This window comes from Brachypodium distachyon, chromosome 2 (assembly GCF_000005505.3).
Source record: "Brachypodium distachyon strain Bd21 chromosome 2, Brachypodium_distachyon_v3.0, whole genome shotgun sequence".
Taxonomy (NCBI): Eukaryota; Viridiplantae; Streptophyta; class Magnoliopsida; order Poales; family Poaceae; genus Brachypodium; species Brachypodium distachyon.
The window spans coordinates 23,609,627-23,623,114 of NC_016132.3; the positions used below are offsets into that span (position 1 = coordinate 23,609,627).

The 13,488-nt window shown below is 46.2% G+C and overlaps 1 protein-coding gene across 1 annotated transcript; it reads left to right on the top strand.

The window, feature by feature from the left end:
* Positions 1-686: 686 nt before the first annotated feature.
* Positions 687-5,205, top strand: LOC100839607 (1-deoxy-D-xylulose-5-phosphate synthase 1, chloroplastic). Its single transcript, XM_003568419.4, has 7 exons — positions 687-1,023; positions 1,272-1,568; positions 1,717-1,867; positions 1,998-2,269; positions 3,353-4,216; positions 4,309-4,593; positions 4,733-5,205. The coding sequence occupies exons 1-7, from the start codon at positions 934-936 to the stop codon at positions 4,892-4,894; spliced, it is 2,121 nt and encodes a 706-aa protein (XP_003568467.1). The 5' UTR covers positions 687-933; the 3' UTR covers positions 4,895-5,205.
* The last annotated feature ends 8,283 nt before the right edge of the window (positions 5,206-13,488 follow it).

A 13,488-nucleotide genomic window follows, 5' to 3' on the forward strand; every position in this document is an offset into this window, starting at 1 on the left:
AATCTTATCAACGTCGTCTACTATGCTCGGAAGGGAACATAACCATTGCAATTTTGCTCTTAACCATCTAAGTCTCTAACCTACGTTGAAGTCGGACATCTTACTTTTGAAAGCATCACCCATCCTAGATCAGGTGGTCTGGTTCCTTGTGGTGGAACCAGCCCACCCAGATTCAAGTCCTAAACTTGACATGGGTGACACATTTCCTTGGATTATTTCAGGATTTAACTGGCGCTATTCTTTCAGTGGTAGGTGATGTACCCGTCAACAGCGAGGCGACAGCGGTGACTTCGTCAATCTCTCAAGAACTGGCGGCTCAGTCTTTCAGAGGTGCTCTTAGGGGTAGGGCTGCGTGTGTGGGTTCATAAGGATGAGTGTATGCGCGTGTTGTGAGCGTCTGCGTTTGTACCATGTTCTAAAAAAATATTGATATAAATCTAATGTTAGCCCTACGAATATCTCCCATATTATCCTCTCGTGATACTTTTGTCGAGCTGGCCCAATGGGGTGCCGGATATGTAGCACGCCCATTCTGCTCTCTCTCCCTCTCTATCTCCGCCGATTTGCGCGGGCTCCCGGTGCAGTGAGGAGCGAAAAAGTGAGCACCCAAGCTCTTCATGCACGGCCGAATCAATACCAGCCACACGCGGGGCGATGGCTCGCTGGTCACCAGCACAGCCTATCACCATCCAACCTCACCCCATCACTTCCCCACACCACTATAGAACACACGCACCATCCCGAGCACGGAGCACCTCGTCACTCTCCGGCTCCACTTTTTAGATCCCCACCCGTTTCTTGTACTCCGTATAGTGTCAGCTGGCCACTTGCTTCGGCTTCTTGGACGCATTGGGACATACTACTTATTTGGATAGGAGAACTTAGCTGTTGCAATCTTGAGCGGAAGGAGGAGGAGGAGGAGGGGAAGAAACAATGGCGCTCTCGACGACAGGATTTCTGGGCGTGCTCCCTCAGGAACACCATTTCGCTCCCGCGTTGGAGCTCCAGACTAGGTCTCTCAAGGTTAGCACTCACATGCCTCCTCTGCTCTGCCTCCCAAGGTTGATTTCATTCTTCCCTGCTCCTGTCAATTAAGAAATTCCTGCTCGAGTGAATCGATTGCGGCTAGCATTCTTCTTCTTCTTCTTCTTCTTCTTCTTCTTCTTCTTCTTCTTCTTCTTCTTCTTCTTCTTCTTCTTCTTCTTCTTCTTCTTTGTAATCGTCGGTGCCGTTGCCGTTGCCAATGCCGGATTATTATTCTTGGGTTGCAGCCGAGGAAGAGGTCCTGCATTTCTGCGTCGCTGTCGGCGGAGAGAGAAGCAGAGTACCACTCGCAGCGGCCGCCCACGCCGCTGCTGGACACCGTCAACTACCCCATCCACATGAAGAACCTGTCTCTCAAGGAGCTCCAGCAGCTGTCCGACGAGCTCCGGTCGGACGTGATCTTCCACGTCTCCAAGACCGGCGGCCACCTCGGGTCCAGCCTGGGCGTCGTGGAGCTCACCGTGGCCCTGCACTACGTCTTCAACACGCCCCAGGACAAGATTCTCTGGGACGTCGGCCACCAGGTTGGTAATCCGTTAAACAATGCGCACAGGCCCAACCCCGCCGCGCTTAGCCTTGTCGGACAACGTGCTCTGCCGGCTCCATGTGAGGTTCTGCTAGCTAGCTCGGAGACCGATTTTAATTATTCCATTCCCCGGGGTTTTCGCGCAGTCGTATCCGCACAAGATCCTGACCGGGCGGCGCGACAAGATGCCGACGATGCGGCAGACCAACGGGCTCTCGGGCTTCGTCAAGCGCTCCGAGAGCGAGTACGACAGTTTCGGCACCGGCCACAGCTCTACCACCATCTCCGCCGCACTCGGTAATTAACCAAGGATCGATAAAATAAGAGTACCTCTGGCAGCATCTGATTATATACTTGCTCTGTCAGTTACTCAGTTAGTAATACTAGTTTAGTTAACCAAGTTTGCCGCGTGTGATTATATCGGTAGGGATGGCCGTGGGGAGGGACCTCAAGGGCGCCAAGAACAACGTGGTGGCGGTGATCGGGGACGGGGCCATGACGGCCGGGCAGGCGTACGAGGCCATGAACAACGCTGGGTATCTGGACTCCGACATGATCGTCATACTCAACGACAACAAGCAGGTGTCGCTGCCCACGGCCACGCTCGACGGGCCGGCGCCGCCTGTGGGCGCGCTCAGCGGCGCCCTCAGCAAGCTGCAGTCCAGCAGGCCGCTCAGGGAGCTCAGGGAGGTGGCAAAGGTATGGCCTCACACATGTTATCTTATCTACGCTGAAACGCTCTGGTGCGATGCCAGTCAAATTCTAACTTGCTGCATCACGGATTCGCAAAGGGAATCCTAGTGACTTGGTGAGTCCTGTGTGCATTTGCAACTCAAAAGTCAAAACTTGCTTGAAAACGAAAAGAAATGTAATTCTACAGGGGAATGACAAGAAAATTAGTACTACCTCCGTCTAACAACAAGGGGCGTATTAGTTTTCTTTTGACCAATGTTTTGACCACAAATTACTCTATTAATATATAATTATATGACATAAATTCATATCCATTATATTCCTATTCAAGGATATTTGCTTATGGTTATGATTTTGATCATATTAGTCACGTATTCATGAAATAATTCGTGATCAAAAGTTTGGTCAACTGAATCCTAATTATCAAAAACCTCAACAGCTTAAAATTCAGCTAGCGTGTCAGTATCCCTGTGGGGTATATCACGAACTTTTTAAATCTTAAAATTTTTGTATGCTTGCATGGAACATGCCAAAACAAGCTGTCCTAGATGCAGTGTGCACGTATACTCTATCCATGCCAGGTGTACTAATGCATGGTTATCTCCACAAAAAATGGAGATGAAACTTATGGCAACATATCTAGTCCTCCCACAAGGCAATTTTGTCTTCAACAAAACTGCACAAGGGAGTATCTTAGCCAATGATGTGGCACAAGTCCAATCTGACAGCAAGTGACTCTTTTTTAATCCTAGATTTGACATGGATGATAACTTATGTTCGTCCCATGGAGAGGTCGGAATGGGAAATGCTAACCTCTTTTTGGAAAGAAAGAAAAAACTTCAAATATTTTTTTTGAGCGAAAGAAAAACTTCAAATAACATCAGCCAAACGAAACACTCGAAAGTTCAAATTGGTGAAGTTCACTGGGCTGGGCCGGCCAGTTTTTATTAGAAAATACCGGTCAGATTTTATAAACCAGGCCGTAACCGGGTTAGTGGGCCGAGCAGGATTGCCAGAAGATAAAAAAAAGGCCTAGATAGAAAATCAACTCTGACTCGGCTCTTTTTTCTGGCGCGTTGTTTTGGTCAGGGAGTGACGAAGCAAATCGGCGGGTCGGTGCACGAGCTGGCGGCCAAGGTGGACGAATACGCCCGTGGCATGATCAGCGGCTCCGGTTCTTCCCTCTTCGAGGAGCTGGGCCTCTACTACATCGGCCCCGTCGACGGCCACAACATCGACGACCTCATCACCATCCTCCGGGAGGTCAAAGGCACCAAGACCACCGGCCCGGTTCTCATCCACGTCGTCACCGAGAAAGGCCGCGGCTACCCTTACGCCGAGCGAGCCTCCGACAAGTACCACGGCGTGGCCAAGTTCGACCCGGCCACGGGGAAGCAGTTCAAGTCCCCGGCCAAGACGCTGTCCTACACCAACTACTTCGCCGAGGCGCTGATCGCGGAGGCGGAGCAGGACAGCAAGATCGTGGCCATCCACGCGGCCATGGGGGGAGGAACCGGGCTCAACTACTTCCTCCGCCGCTTCCCGAACCGGTGCTTCGACGTGGGGATCGCCGAGCAGCACGCCGTCACATTCGCCGCGGGGCTCGCCTGCGAGGGCCTCAAGCCCTTCTGTGCCATCTACTCGTCGTTCCTGCAGAGGGGGTATGACCAGGTCGTGCACGACGTGGACCTCCAGAAGCTTCCCGTGAGGTTCGCCATGGACAGGGCTGGGCTGGTGGGCGCCGACGGGCCGACACACTGCGGGGCGTTCGATGTGACGTTCATGGCGTGCTTGCCCAACATGGTCGTCATGGCCCCGTCCGACGAGGCTGAGCTTCTGAACATGGTCGCCACCGCTGCTGCCATCGACGACCGCCCCTCCTGCTTCCGCTATCCCAGAGGCAACGGCATTGGCGTCCCGTTGCCCCCCAACTACAAAGGCATTCCCCTCGAGGTACTACATTTCTCAACATCATAACTCAAGACATTAACGGATTCTGTAATTTCGACGAGACGAAGAGTTCACTGACGATGTTTGGGATGCAGGTGGGGAAAGGCAGGATCCTTATGGAGGGTGAGAGGGTGGCGCTGCTGGGGTACGGGTCGGCGGTGCAGTACTGCGTGGCCGCGTCGTCCATCGTTGAGGAGCACGGCCTCAGGGTGACCGTCGCCGACGCCAGGTTCTGCAAGCCGTTGGACCACGCCCTCATCAGGAGCCTCGCCAAGTCCCACGAGGTGATCATCACCGTAGAGGAAGGCTCCATTGGTGGATTCGGCTCTCACGTGGCTCAGTTCATGGCCCTGGACGGCCTTCTTGACGGCAAACTTAAGGTAATATCAAACCAACATTGCTCTAATTTAGCCATCACCCACCTGACAGGAACTCTCTCACACATTACAGTGATGAACTCTGTAACACTGATCATGGCCTGTGTGACTAATGATGAATTTTTCCTGTTGCCTGGTGCAGTGGCGGCCGGTGGTGCTTCCTGACAAGTACATAGACCATGGATCACCGGCTGATCAGTTGGTGGAGGCTGGGCTGACACCGTCGCACATCGCCGCCACGGTGTTCAATATCCTGGGGCAGGCAAGGGAGGCCCTCGCCATCATGACGGTGCCGAATGCCTAGAGCCAGCGTGCTGCCTGCTATAGAGATTCTTGTACATTTTGGCATTAGATGATTCAGAGAGATTAGCCGGCGTCTTAAAATTAAAGATAATGATCCTGGTCAGGGGAGGGGGGAATGACAGTTTTCGTTCTTTATTTTTGATGTTGGCTGCCTTGAGGTACGTGGTTGTTCACGGATTGGAACACAGCTGTGGTCTTTGTATCTATGTAATGATGTATGTTGATAGATTTTGGAGGACAAAGATACTCTGTATATACATGGAGAATGAGTCGATGTTGTTTGAAGTTGTGGTATTACACATCTTTTTTTTTCGTTGTCGTGTCTCTCGTTCTATGTGGTCAATGATCCAAATAGCTTCTAATCTTACGGGCAGTACCGATGAAATTCAGATGATGTTTGGTTCATTTCACCAGGGGTGTGACTTATGGGCATGAGTTGGTGGATTCGGCTCTCACATAGCTCAGTACATGGCCCTGGATGGACTTATGAGAAGCTAATTTAGAGTTGTAGATGTTGCTAGATTTTTCCATAAATTTGGTGATTTAAAAAAAACTGATTTATGTCAAAGTTAAAAACATCTTATAATTTGTATTAGAGGGAGTAAATTGTTAGATATAGAAAATTCTAGTACCTACAGTTTAGATATAGAATGGGGTGCCCAAGTCCAACTGCCCGTAAAGATGGTTTATAAATAAAATATAACTGAGATTTAAATAAAAATGTTGATATTTCCTGGTTGTCTGATTTTTAAGGAAAAACTTAAATCTCAGTTGAAGTATTAGAGCCAAATGCCAAACTTGTCATATTGTTAAATAGATTAGGTACATAGGCCATCGATGCTAGAGTACAAACTAAAGCCAATCATCGACTTGGTGAATCTGAAGTTAATTAAAAATTAGTAATACTGAAAAACCGTCAAGAGTACAGGGGAAATGGCATTCAACCCTGTCAAATCTCTCTTTGTAGGTCGGTTATCCATGTTGTGATATAGGAGCAGAATCAATATGTTTCACACACACAAAAATAGATTTGTAAATTGGAAGCAATCACGTGATCTTTCTTTGTTTTGGAAATCTGGTGGTGTCTGCCTTCTTCCGTTCAGATCAGATGCTATATGTGATTATTTTTTGGTGGCATGATTAATTGATGGGCTCAGTCTCAGTCTGTCCACCAGCAAGATTGCTTGCTCGTAACATAATCATTTAATGTGATGGGAAAACATTATGAATCAGCTTGAGAATTGAGTGAGAAGAGAAGAAGAAAAAGGAAACAAATATCATGAACAAAGAACACCTAATGAGGAATAATATTTAGAATAACTTGTTAGATCTTTTTTTTCTTACTTATCCCGTGCACACCAAGGTCAAGGTTACTACAATTAAGTTTGTTCTGTCAATAGCATTTTTTGAGCCTAGGATTGGTGTTCAGTTCCAGATATCACTTGTCAGTGGTGTTACAATTACTGAACGATAGCTGCTCGTTTTATGTTTTCTATTTTTGCAATTTATGTTTTCATGAATAAAATCATGGACTAACTCCCTTCTGTGACATGAGTAGGGATACAACAGTCAGGAAATGGTCTTCAAAGTTCAATAAAGCCAAGTAAGTTGCAGGGATTAACTTATTGCGAAGTGGGCTTTTGGTAGAATTTTCGAATCAAAATATCCATGACATTATGAACCATGTTAATTGCACTGGTAACTACTTTAGTCTATTGTTGAAACATTATTTTGTACATTAAGATATCAATCCATAAGGAAAAAATTATCAGTTATGCTATAATTTATGTGGTTATTGATTCAAACATATGTCGATTGAATGTCATCAAATTGACCTTTTGAAACTGGAAACAGGGGAATAATTTGACTCTGTCTTCGGGTTAAGTTTTTTTAAAAATGGTTAGATACAAGATTTGACCCAGATCCGCCGCTGAGTGAGAATTTTCCTTTGAATGTCCGTCTGTCCTGGTGAAGTTACGACTCAGTTTTGTTAATGTCTCTATCCTCCAAGATTATTCTGGTTTCGTTTTATTTAACAAAAGTAGTTTAATCTGATAACAGACCAATTTTTGCAGACTCCGAAACCAATCTTCGGGAAAAAAAAGTTGTGCAGATTCAGATGGATCCAATTATTGGATAATTATTAATTAGCAATAGTGCATGTCAAAAAGGGTAAACAAACATTTTTTGTGTCAGGGTTAACATATACTTTGATTAAAGTTGGATCAACGGCAAATGTACTTGGATCTAAACAAATTAGAATTTGTGCAAGTAGTTTGGTATATGTTGCCCACACACTAGGCGAATTCCTTATTAGAATTTGTGTTGACATAAAAATTTCCTTGTGAAAAATTCTCTTTGAGATAACTCGTAAGCTTAAAACTGTTTGTCCGTAGCATAAAAGTTGATCAATCAGAATGCTTGTGAAATTTCTTTATCCTCCGTGTCTATCCGTGTGAAGGTTTTGGGGTCCGAAATGTGAATTAATGTAAACCAGCTGCACGGGGATCGTTTCTGGGTACTATTCCTTGTTTTGGAGAAGATACGTAGTGCTAACAGGTTTTTAGGTGCTCCCCAATAGTGCCATGCTCATGCTCCGGAGCAATCTCGTCCGCTCAATAAACGGAGCAACTAGAGCACTTGATTTATTTGCATTTTAGCCCCTCAATTTTGTGTGAATCAACCCTCGCTCCACCCATTTCTCTCTCCTCCTCACACTCTCTCTCCCCCGGCCTCTTTCTTCTCCTCTTCACGCGAGCTGCCTCCCCCAAGCCCTAGACGCGGCCGCCCTCCTCCGGCCCCTCCCTGCCGACGCCACCGCCTCCGTCCGCCGGATCCGGCAGCCGGCGCCCGGATCCGCCGCCGGACCGCGGGACTCGGCCGCCCCCGCGCGACCGCCCCCCTCCCCTGCCCGCCCCCGCACGACGCCACCTCCCCTGCCCGCCCCCACGCGACGGGCCGCCGCCGGCCCGCGCACGACCGGCCGCCTTCCCTGCCAGCCCCCGAGCGACCGGCCGCCGCCCGCCCCCGCACTACCCGAGCCGACGCCGGTCTGCTGCCGCAACTGCCGCCGCACGCCCGGAGTTTTTGTGTTCTCGTACAGTTCTTGGATCTGAAATAAGTTGTGAAATTTGTCGTTGTTCTGCGCTCCCTTCCCTCCCGTCCTAAATTCTTATCTCAGTATTTGGATGTATCTATTCTCAAAAGACGACTACATCATGTAATATTTCGTCAACAATTTAAAATCGGAGGTAGTACATAATTTCAATGGTTCCATTGAAAATTCGTAGATTCTCGTTGAAATTTCACAGATATATCATTGAAATCCATGATTTTGTTTCGTACCGATAAAATTTCAAACAAAATTCATTGACACTCATTGAAATTTTGTAGACACACCATTGAAATCCATGATTTTGTTTCGTGACGATCGAATTTCAAACAAGTCTCACCGAAATCTCATTGAAATTTCACAGATGCACCACTGAAAACTCAAATGTGCTGTTAAAATCTCATGGAAATTTCATAGATGCAACTTTGAAAATCCAACCATGCAATTAAAATCTCACTAAAATTCACGGACGCACGTTTGAAAAATTGAAACGTGCAATTAAAATCTCAAATCTCATTGAAATTTCACAGATGCGCCATTGAAAATCCAAACGTGCAATTAAAATCTCATTGAAATTTCACAGATGCGTCATTGAAAATCCAAACGTGCAATTAAAATCTCATTGAAATTTCACAGATGCACCATTGAAAATCCAACCGTGTAATTAAAATCTCATTGAAATTCACAGATGCACTGTTTGAAAAATCAAAACCTGCAATAAAAATCTCAAATCTCACTGAAATTCCATAGATGTGCCATTGAAAATCCAAACGTGCAATTAAAATCTCACTGAAATTTCGCAGACGCGCCTTCGAAAATCCAAACGTGCAATTATTTCAATGGAATGACAATAAAATTTCGTTAGCATCAATCACTGCGAAACCTAAGGGTGTAAAATAGAAAAATGACGGGAGAGAGGAGTGTAGCGAGGGTTGATTCACATGAAACTTAAGGGGCCAAGTGCAGAACTGTCAAATGCTCTATTTTCGGCCCTTGGATCCAGATTGGATGGCCCAGGTTGTTAGGGAGCATGCACTGTGTGGGAGCACTCTATGAGTCGGTAGCAGCAGATCCGGACTCCCTTGTTTTGGTGCTCTTGCTAATCGTCATATGCAGAATTTTTCTCAGTGCCCAATCTGCTAGGTGGACTGTGAGAGTATTGGACATGTCTTCTTTAAATGCCAGCGAGCAAAGCAAATTTAGGAGTACGTGGGTCTTGCACGGGCCATTTGCTGCTGCATGTGAGTTGGAAACGGAAGGGGCAGCGGCCTTGGGATTTCTACTGCTCCAATCTCAGGTGAAATCTCCTCTTCTCCCAGATGTATTGCGCAATGACTTAATTGCTACTACTATTTGGTATGTTGGTGGGAGCGTCGTCAGGCTACGCATGGAGAAAAAGTTCAAATTCCGGTTAGGTCGGCACATGCTATTTGGGTTCTTGTCTCTAACTATTCGACGGCAAAGAAGAAGGGGTCTGTGGGTATAGAGAGGCACGGATGGCAGAAGCCTAAGGAAGATTTCGTCAAATTAAATGTCGATGGCTTATGATATCGATATAGGGGCTGGTGGTACAGGCGCCATTATCCATGACGACCTGAGTTTGAAGTGATCGCCCCCGTACAAGGGTTCGATCTCTGTACTTTAGTGCTAGTTCCTGGATCGACTCACTGGCACACACAGTTTCAAGATGTAATATCATAGAACAAAGGTCTCAATATTACAACGTATCATCTAGAATTTAAAAGGTACTTACAACTCGCATAACCTCACGGGTTAGCTGGAAATAAAACAACTGTTTAGCAGCGGAAAGCGAAAGATACAAGAGCACATCAACACCAAGGTAAAAGCGTGTTGGAATGTAGGCCCGTAACCCAAACAAGCAGAACGTATATCTTACTCGACGTCGGAGCTTCCTGCATCATTAAACGATGCAGCCACTAGGGTCAATACATTGAATGTATTGGCAAGATTCACTAGGAGTTATATCAGAGCCTACCAAGTATATGCATAATGTGGCAAAGTGGGGTTCAAGGCTATTTGCGTGGAAGCGGAACATAAATTACCCTACTACAAAGGAATGTTATAATAATGTTAACTAATAGACACGGGGTAGACACACCCATACTCCTATTAACCTAGAGCACATTGAAGTGGATTCATCATGTGCCCCTACCCTGTTCAAACCATTCATTTTATTAAGAAATTGGAATGAGTGAGACTTTCCTTACAGCCCCACATCTAGTTGCTCAAATTGTCCGTTGCCGGGGACACGGCTAAGTACTTAGTTTTAACGCTCTCGAGAGTTTGTACACATTCCCCACAAGAAACCGACGTGTTAATCCCTTACTGTCCTCAGGGTAGAGTAGCAACGGCATCGATTACGAGATTTTCAGAGGTAATTCCCTAAACCACGAGAGAATCACGCTCCCCCTACACGGCTACCTCAGTACAATTCCTCGGGTCTAGGTTCATACAACTTACTCTTGTCTCGCCAGAGCCCATATAGCATTGTGGTTGTACTGGAAGCTTCTAAATAGGAAACTAGTCCAGTCTCGGTTACCCCAGGTGGCATTCCACATTTGCAACGTAGGCGCTCCCCGAATCCACGGGAGAGACGTCCATGGACGATCCATTCCTGAATCCACAGGAACTCGACTCAGAGGGACTCATAGAAATGGACTTGACGCCGCTAATCCTCAAAATCTTCAAAACAGCCCACCCAGGATGGTTCATTGAATTAATTGTTTTGCCTTACATCTAACAAAACATTTCATATCGCCAAAGGCATAACAATATCATAATGTAGTTATTTTTCCCACGATACTACCATAGCCTAGCATTCAACCAGAATCGATGGCAATTCTGATAGCAAGGTAATGGCAAGGGTAAACTATACTATCTGGGATTTATAGCTAGCATATAGGTACGAGTAATAGTCTTATCAATGCATCTCTACCAACAACACTAATGCGTAAGTATTTTAAAACAACAATAATAATGGGATATGATCAAAGTGAACTTGCCTTGACCAAGGTTGTGATAGTTCTCGCACTCTTCGCAACAACAAGGAAAACACTCCACACAATCTAAAATAAAAGAAACATGCACACAATAAACACAACATTCAATGCAAAAATCATGCCATGATGCATATGCTATGTTAATGCACACTTGGTTACTTTTAGTGTAACAAGTTTTGTTTCTGTTTTGAAAAGTTTTTCAAATGATTTGGACAGATTATACAATACCAAAGAGGTAATTAATATGCATGAAACAAAGATAAGGTTTAAATTAAAAGATTGCGTGGTTTTTGCAACATAGAGCAATATTTAAACTAGTATGCCATGATTATTCACAAAATAATTTTTTTTCTGGTCTAATGGACAGAGAACAAGTTTAAATATATTTACAGCAAGATAACATGCTCAAAACTATTTTGAAACAATTCATTTGAAATTTAAACCATATTCAACCATTCTGTAAATAGCTTCTTTCTAAGTTGTTCAAAACTGAAATTAAAAATTGCCAAAATATTCTACACGTTGTAAAGATTCCAGAAAGGTGCGGAACACAAATTTTGGACAAATGGTTTAAAAGATATGGTGCTTTGAAGTTGTAGGGTCTTTTCTGCAAAATTGCATTATCACTTTCGGCCGAAAAAGAATAAAATAAAGTTTTGCCACGTGGCAAAACTTGACTGGCCCGGTTCTAGGGTTCTGGCCGGCGGGCTAGCTCGCCGGCGGTGGCGCGGCGCGGCCAGGCGGCGGGCGGCGCAGGCGGGGCTGGCAGGCGGCGCAGTCGGCGCGGGGCGCCGGTTGAGGCGGCGGGCGGCGGCTCTGGCGGAGCAGGCGGGTGGCGGCGGCGCGTGGGTACGGCTGCGCGAGTGCGGGAGGCCGGAGGCGGGGCCGGCGCGGCTGGGCGGAGCAGGCGAGCGGCGGCCGGCGTTCGGGAAGACGGCGGCGCGGCGGCCCGCGGAGCTCCAAATTGGAGACAGCTCGTGTCACCACGTGCGCAACGAAGGGAGGAAGAGGATTAGAGGGTCGGCGCGGGGAGAACCTCATCGGAACGGCGGCGAATCGCGAAGAACGGCGATGGCAGCAACGAACTCCGGCGAGCAATTAATTTCTAACCGGTGCAAAATCAAGCGGGGAAGTTGGGGGAAACTGAGGAGAAAAGAGAGGGGCTCGAGGTGACGCGCGGGGTTTCGGGATTAGAGGCTCGTGCGCGGAGAAATCGGAGTGGAGGCGTGGGGTGGTTTCGCGGACGTGCGCGGCAGGTTTTCTCGGGTGGCAGTTGAGGAAGAAGATGACGCGCGGGTCCCACCGGTCAGTAAGAGGAACCGGGCGGTTCGGGCTGGGCCGGTCTGGTCCGGTTCGACTGGTTCGGCCGGTTCGGTTCGGTTTGACCAGTTTTCTTCTGTTTTTCTTTTTCTTTTGTCTATTTTCTGTTTTTGAACCTCAAAATTGATTCGAAGCTCCAAATAAAATGCAACAAAATTTGTAAAATCATATTTTCATATGATCTAACTTTTGGAACAAGAATTTCTTCAAAATAAAATATTTAAAAATACATTTGCCTATAAAATGTCTTTTAGGGCCCTTAGGCTATCAAAACAAATTATTTTTCAAAAATAATTTCAAAAGCCAATTTATGGGATAGCTTTATATATGCACTAAATCTCTTTTTACCACAATACCCTCATGGGTTAAAATGTAAATACTCAAAAGCAAGATCAAAGCCCAGAATCAAATAAAAGCATTTTTGCAAAAGGGTTTTCCGGGCAAATTTTTGGGTTTTTCAAAGTGATCAAATGCAAAGGTGACATGATGGTGATGATATGCAATGCATATGAAGGGTTTTGAAAATTGGGATGTTACAGAGTTTCTTTGTTGCGGCTGCAAAATGCCAATTCCAATTTGTTGAGGACGTAGACACTACGGAGGCGATGGCTCTTCGGGATGGTCTAGCTCTTGCGGAGTCTGTTGGGTGCAACCGAATTGTCATCAACTCGGATGGCATGGAGGTGATTGAAGGGATGAAGGTAGGTGGTAATTCGCTTGGCCTTGCGGCGGCCATCTTTGAAGATTATTTCCTTACTTGTCCTAACTTTGAGTCGCTGTATTTTGAGCATTGTCGTAGAGAGTCTAATAGGGCAGCGTATCTTGTTGCTAGTAGGGCCGTTGGTCCTCTTGAGTGTGTTTGGCAGTCGGACCCTCCCGACTTCGTCTTGAATGTAATCATGGATGAGGTAACTATTTTTGCAAAGCAATAAAGTCAGCCAATAATGGCATTCCTTTTTAAAAAAAAAGACCCCCGAGCTGCCTGTCTGTAGGTGTTTATAGTACAATTTGTAACTGTAGCGCCAACGCGGCATACAAATGGATTGGTGCGTTTTTGACTGTTTATACATCGATAACAAAAGGATCGGCGACCTAGGATGTTCGCTTGTTCTTTAAAAAGTATCGATTGTTGTCCAAGTGTAT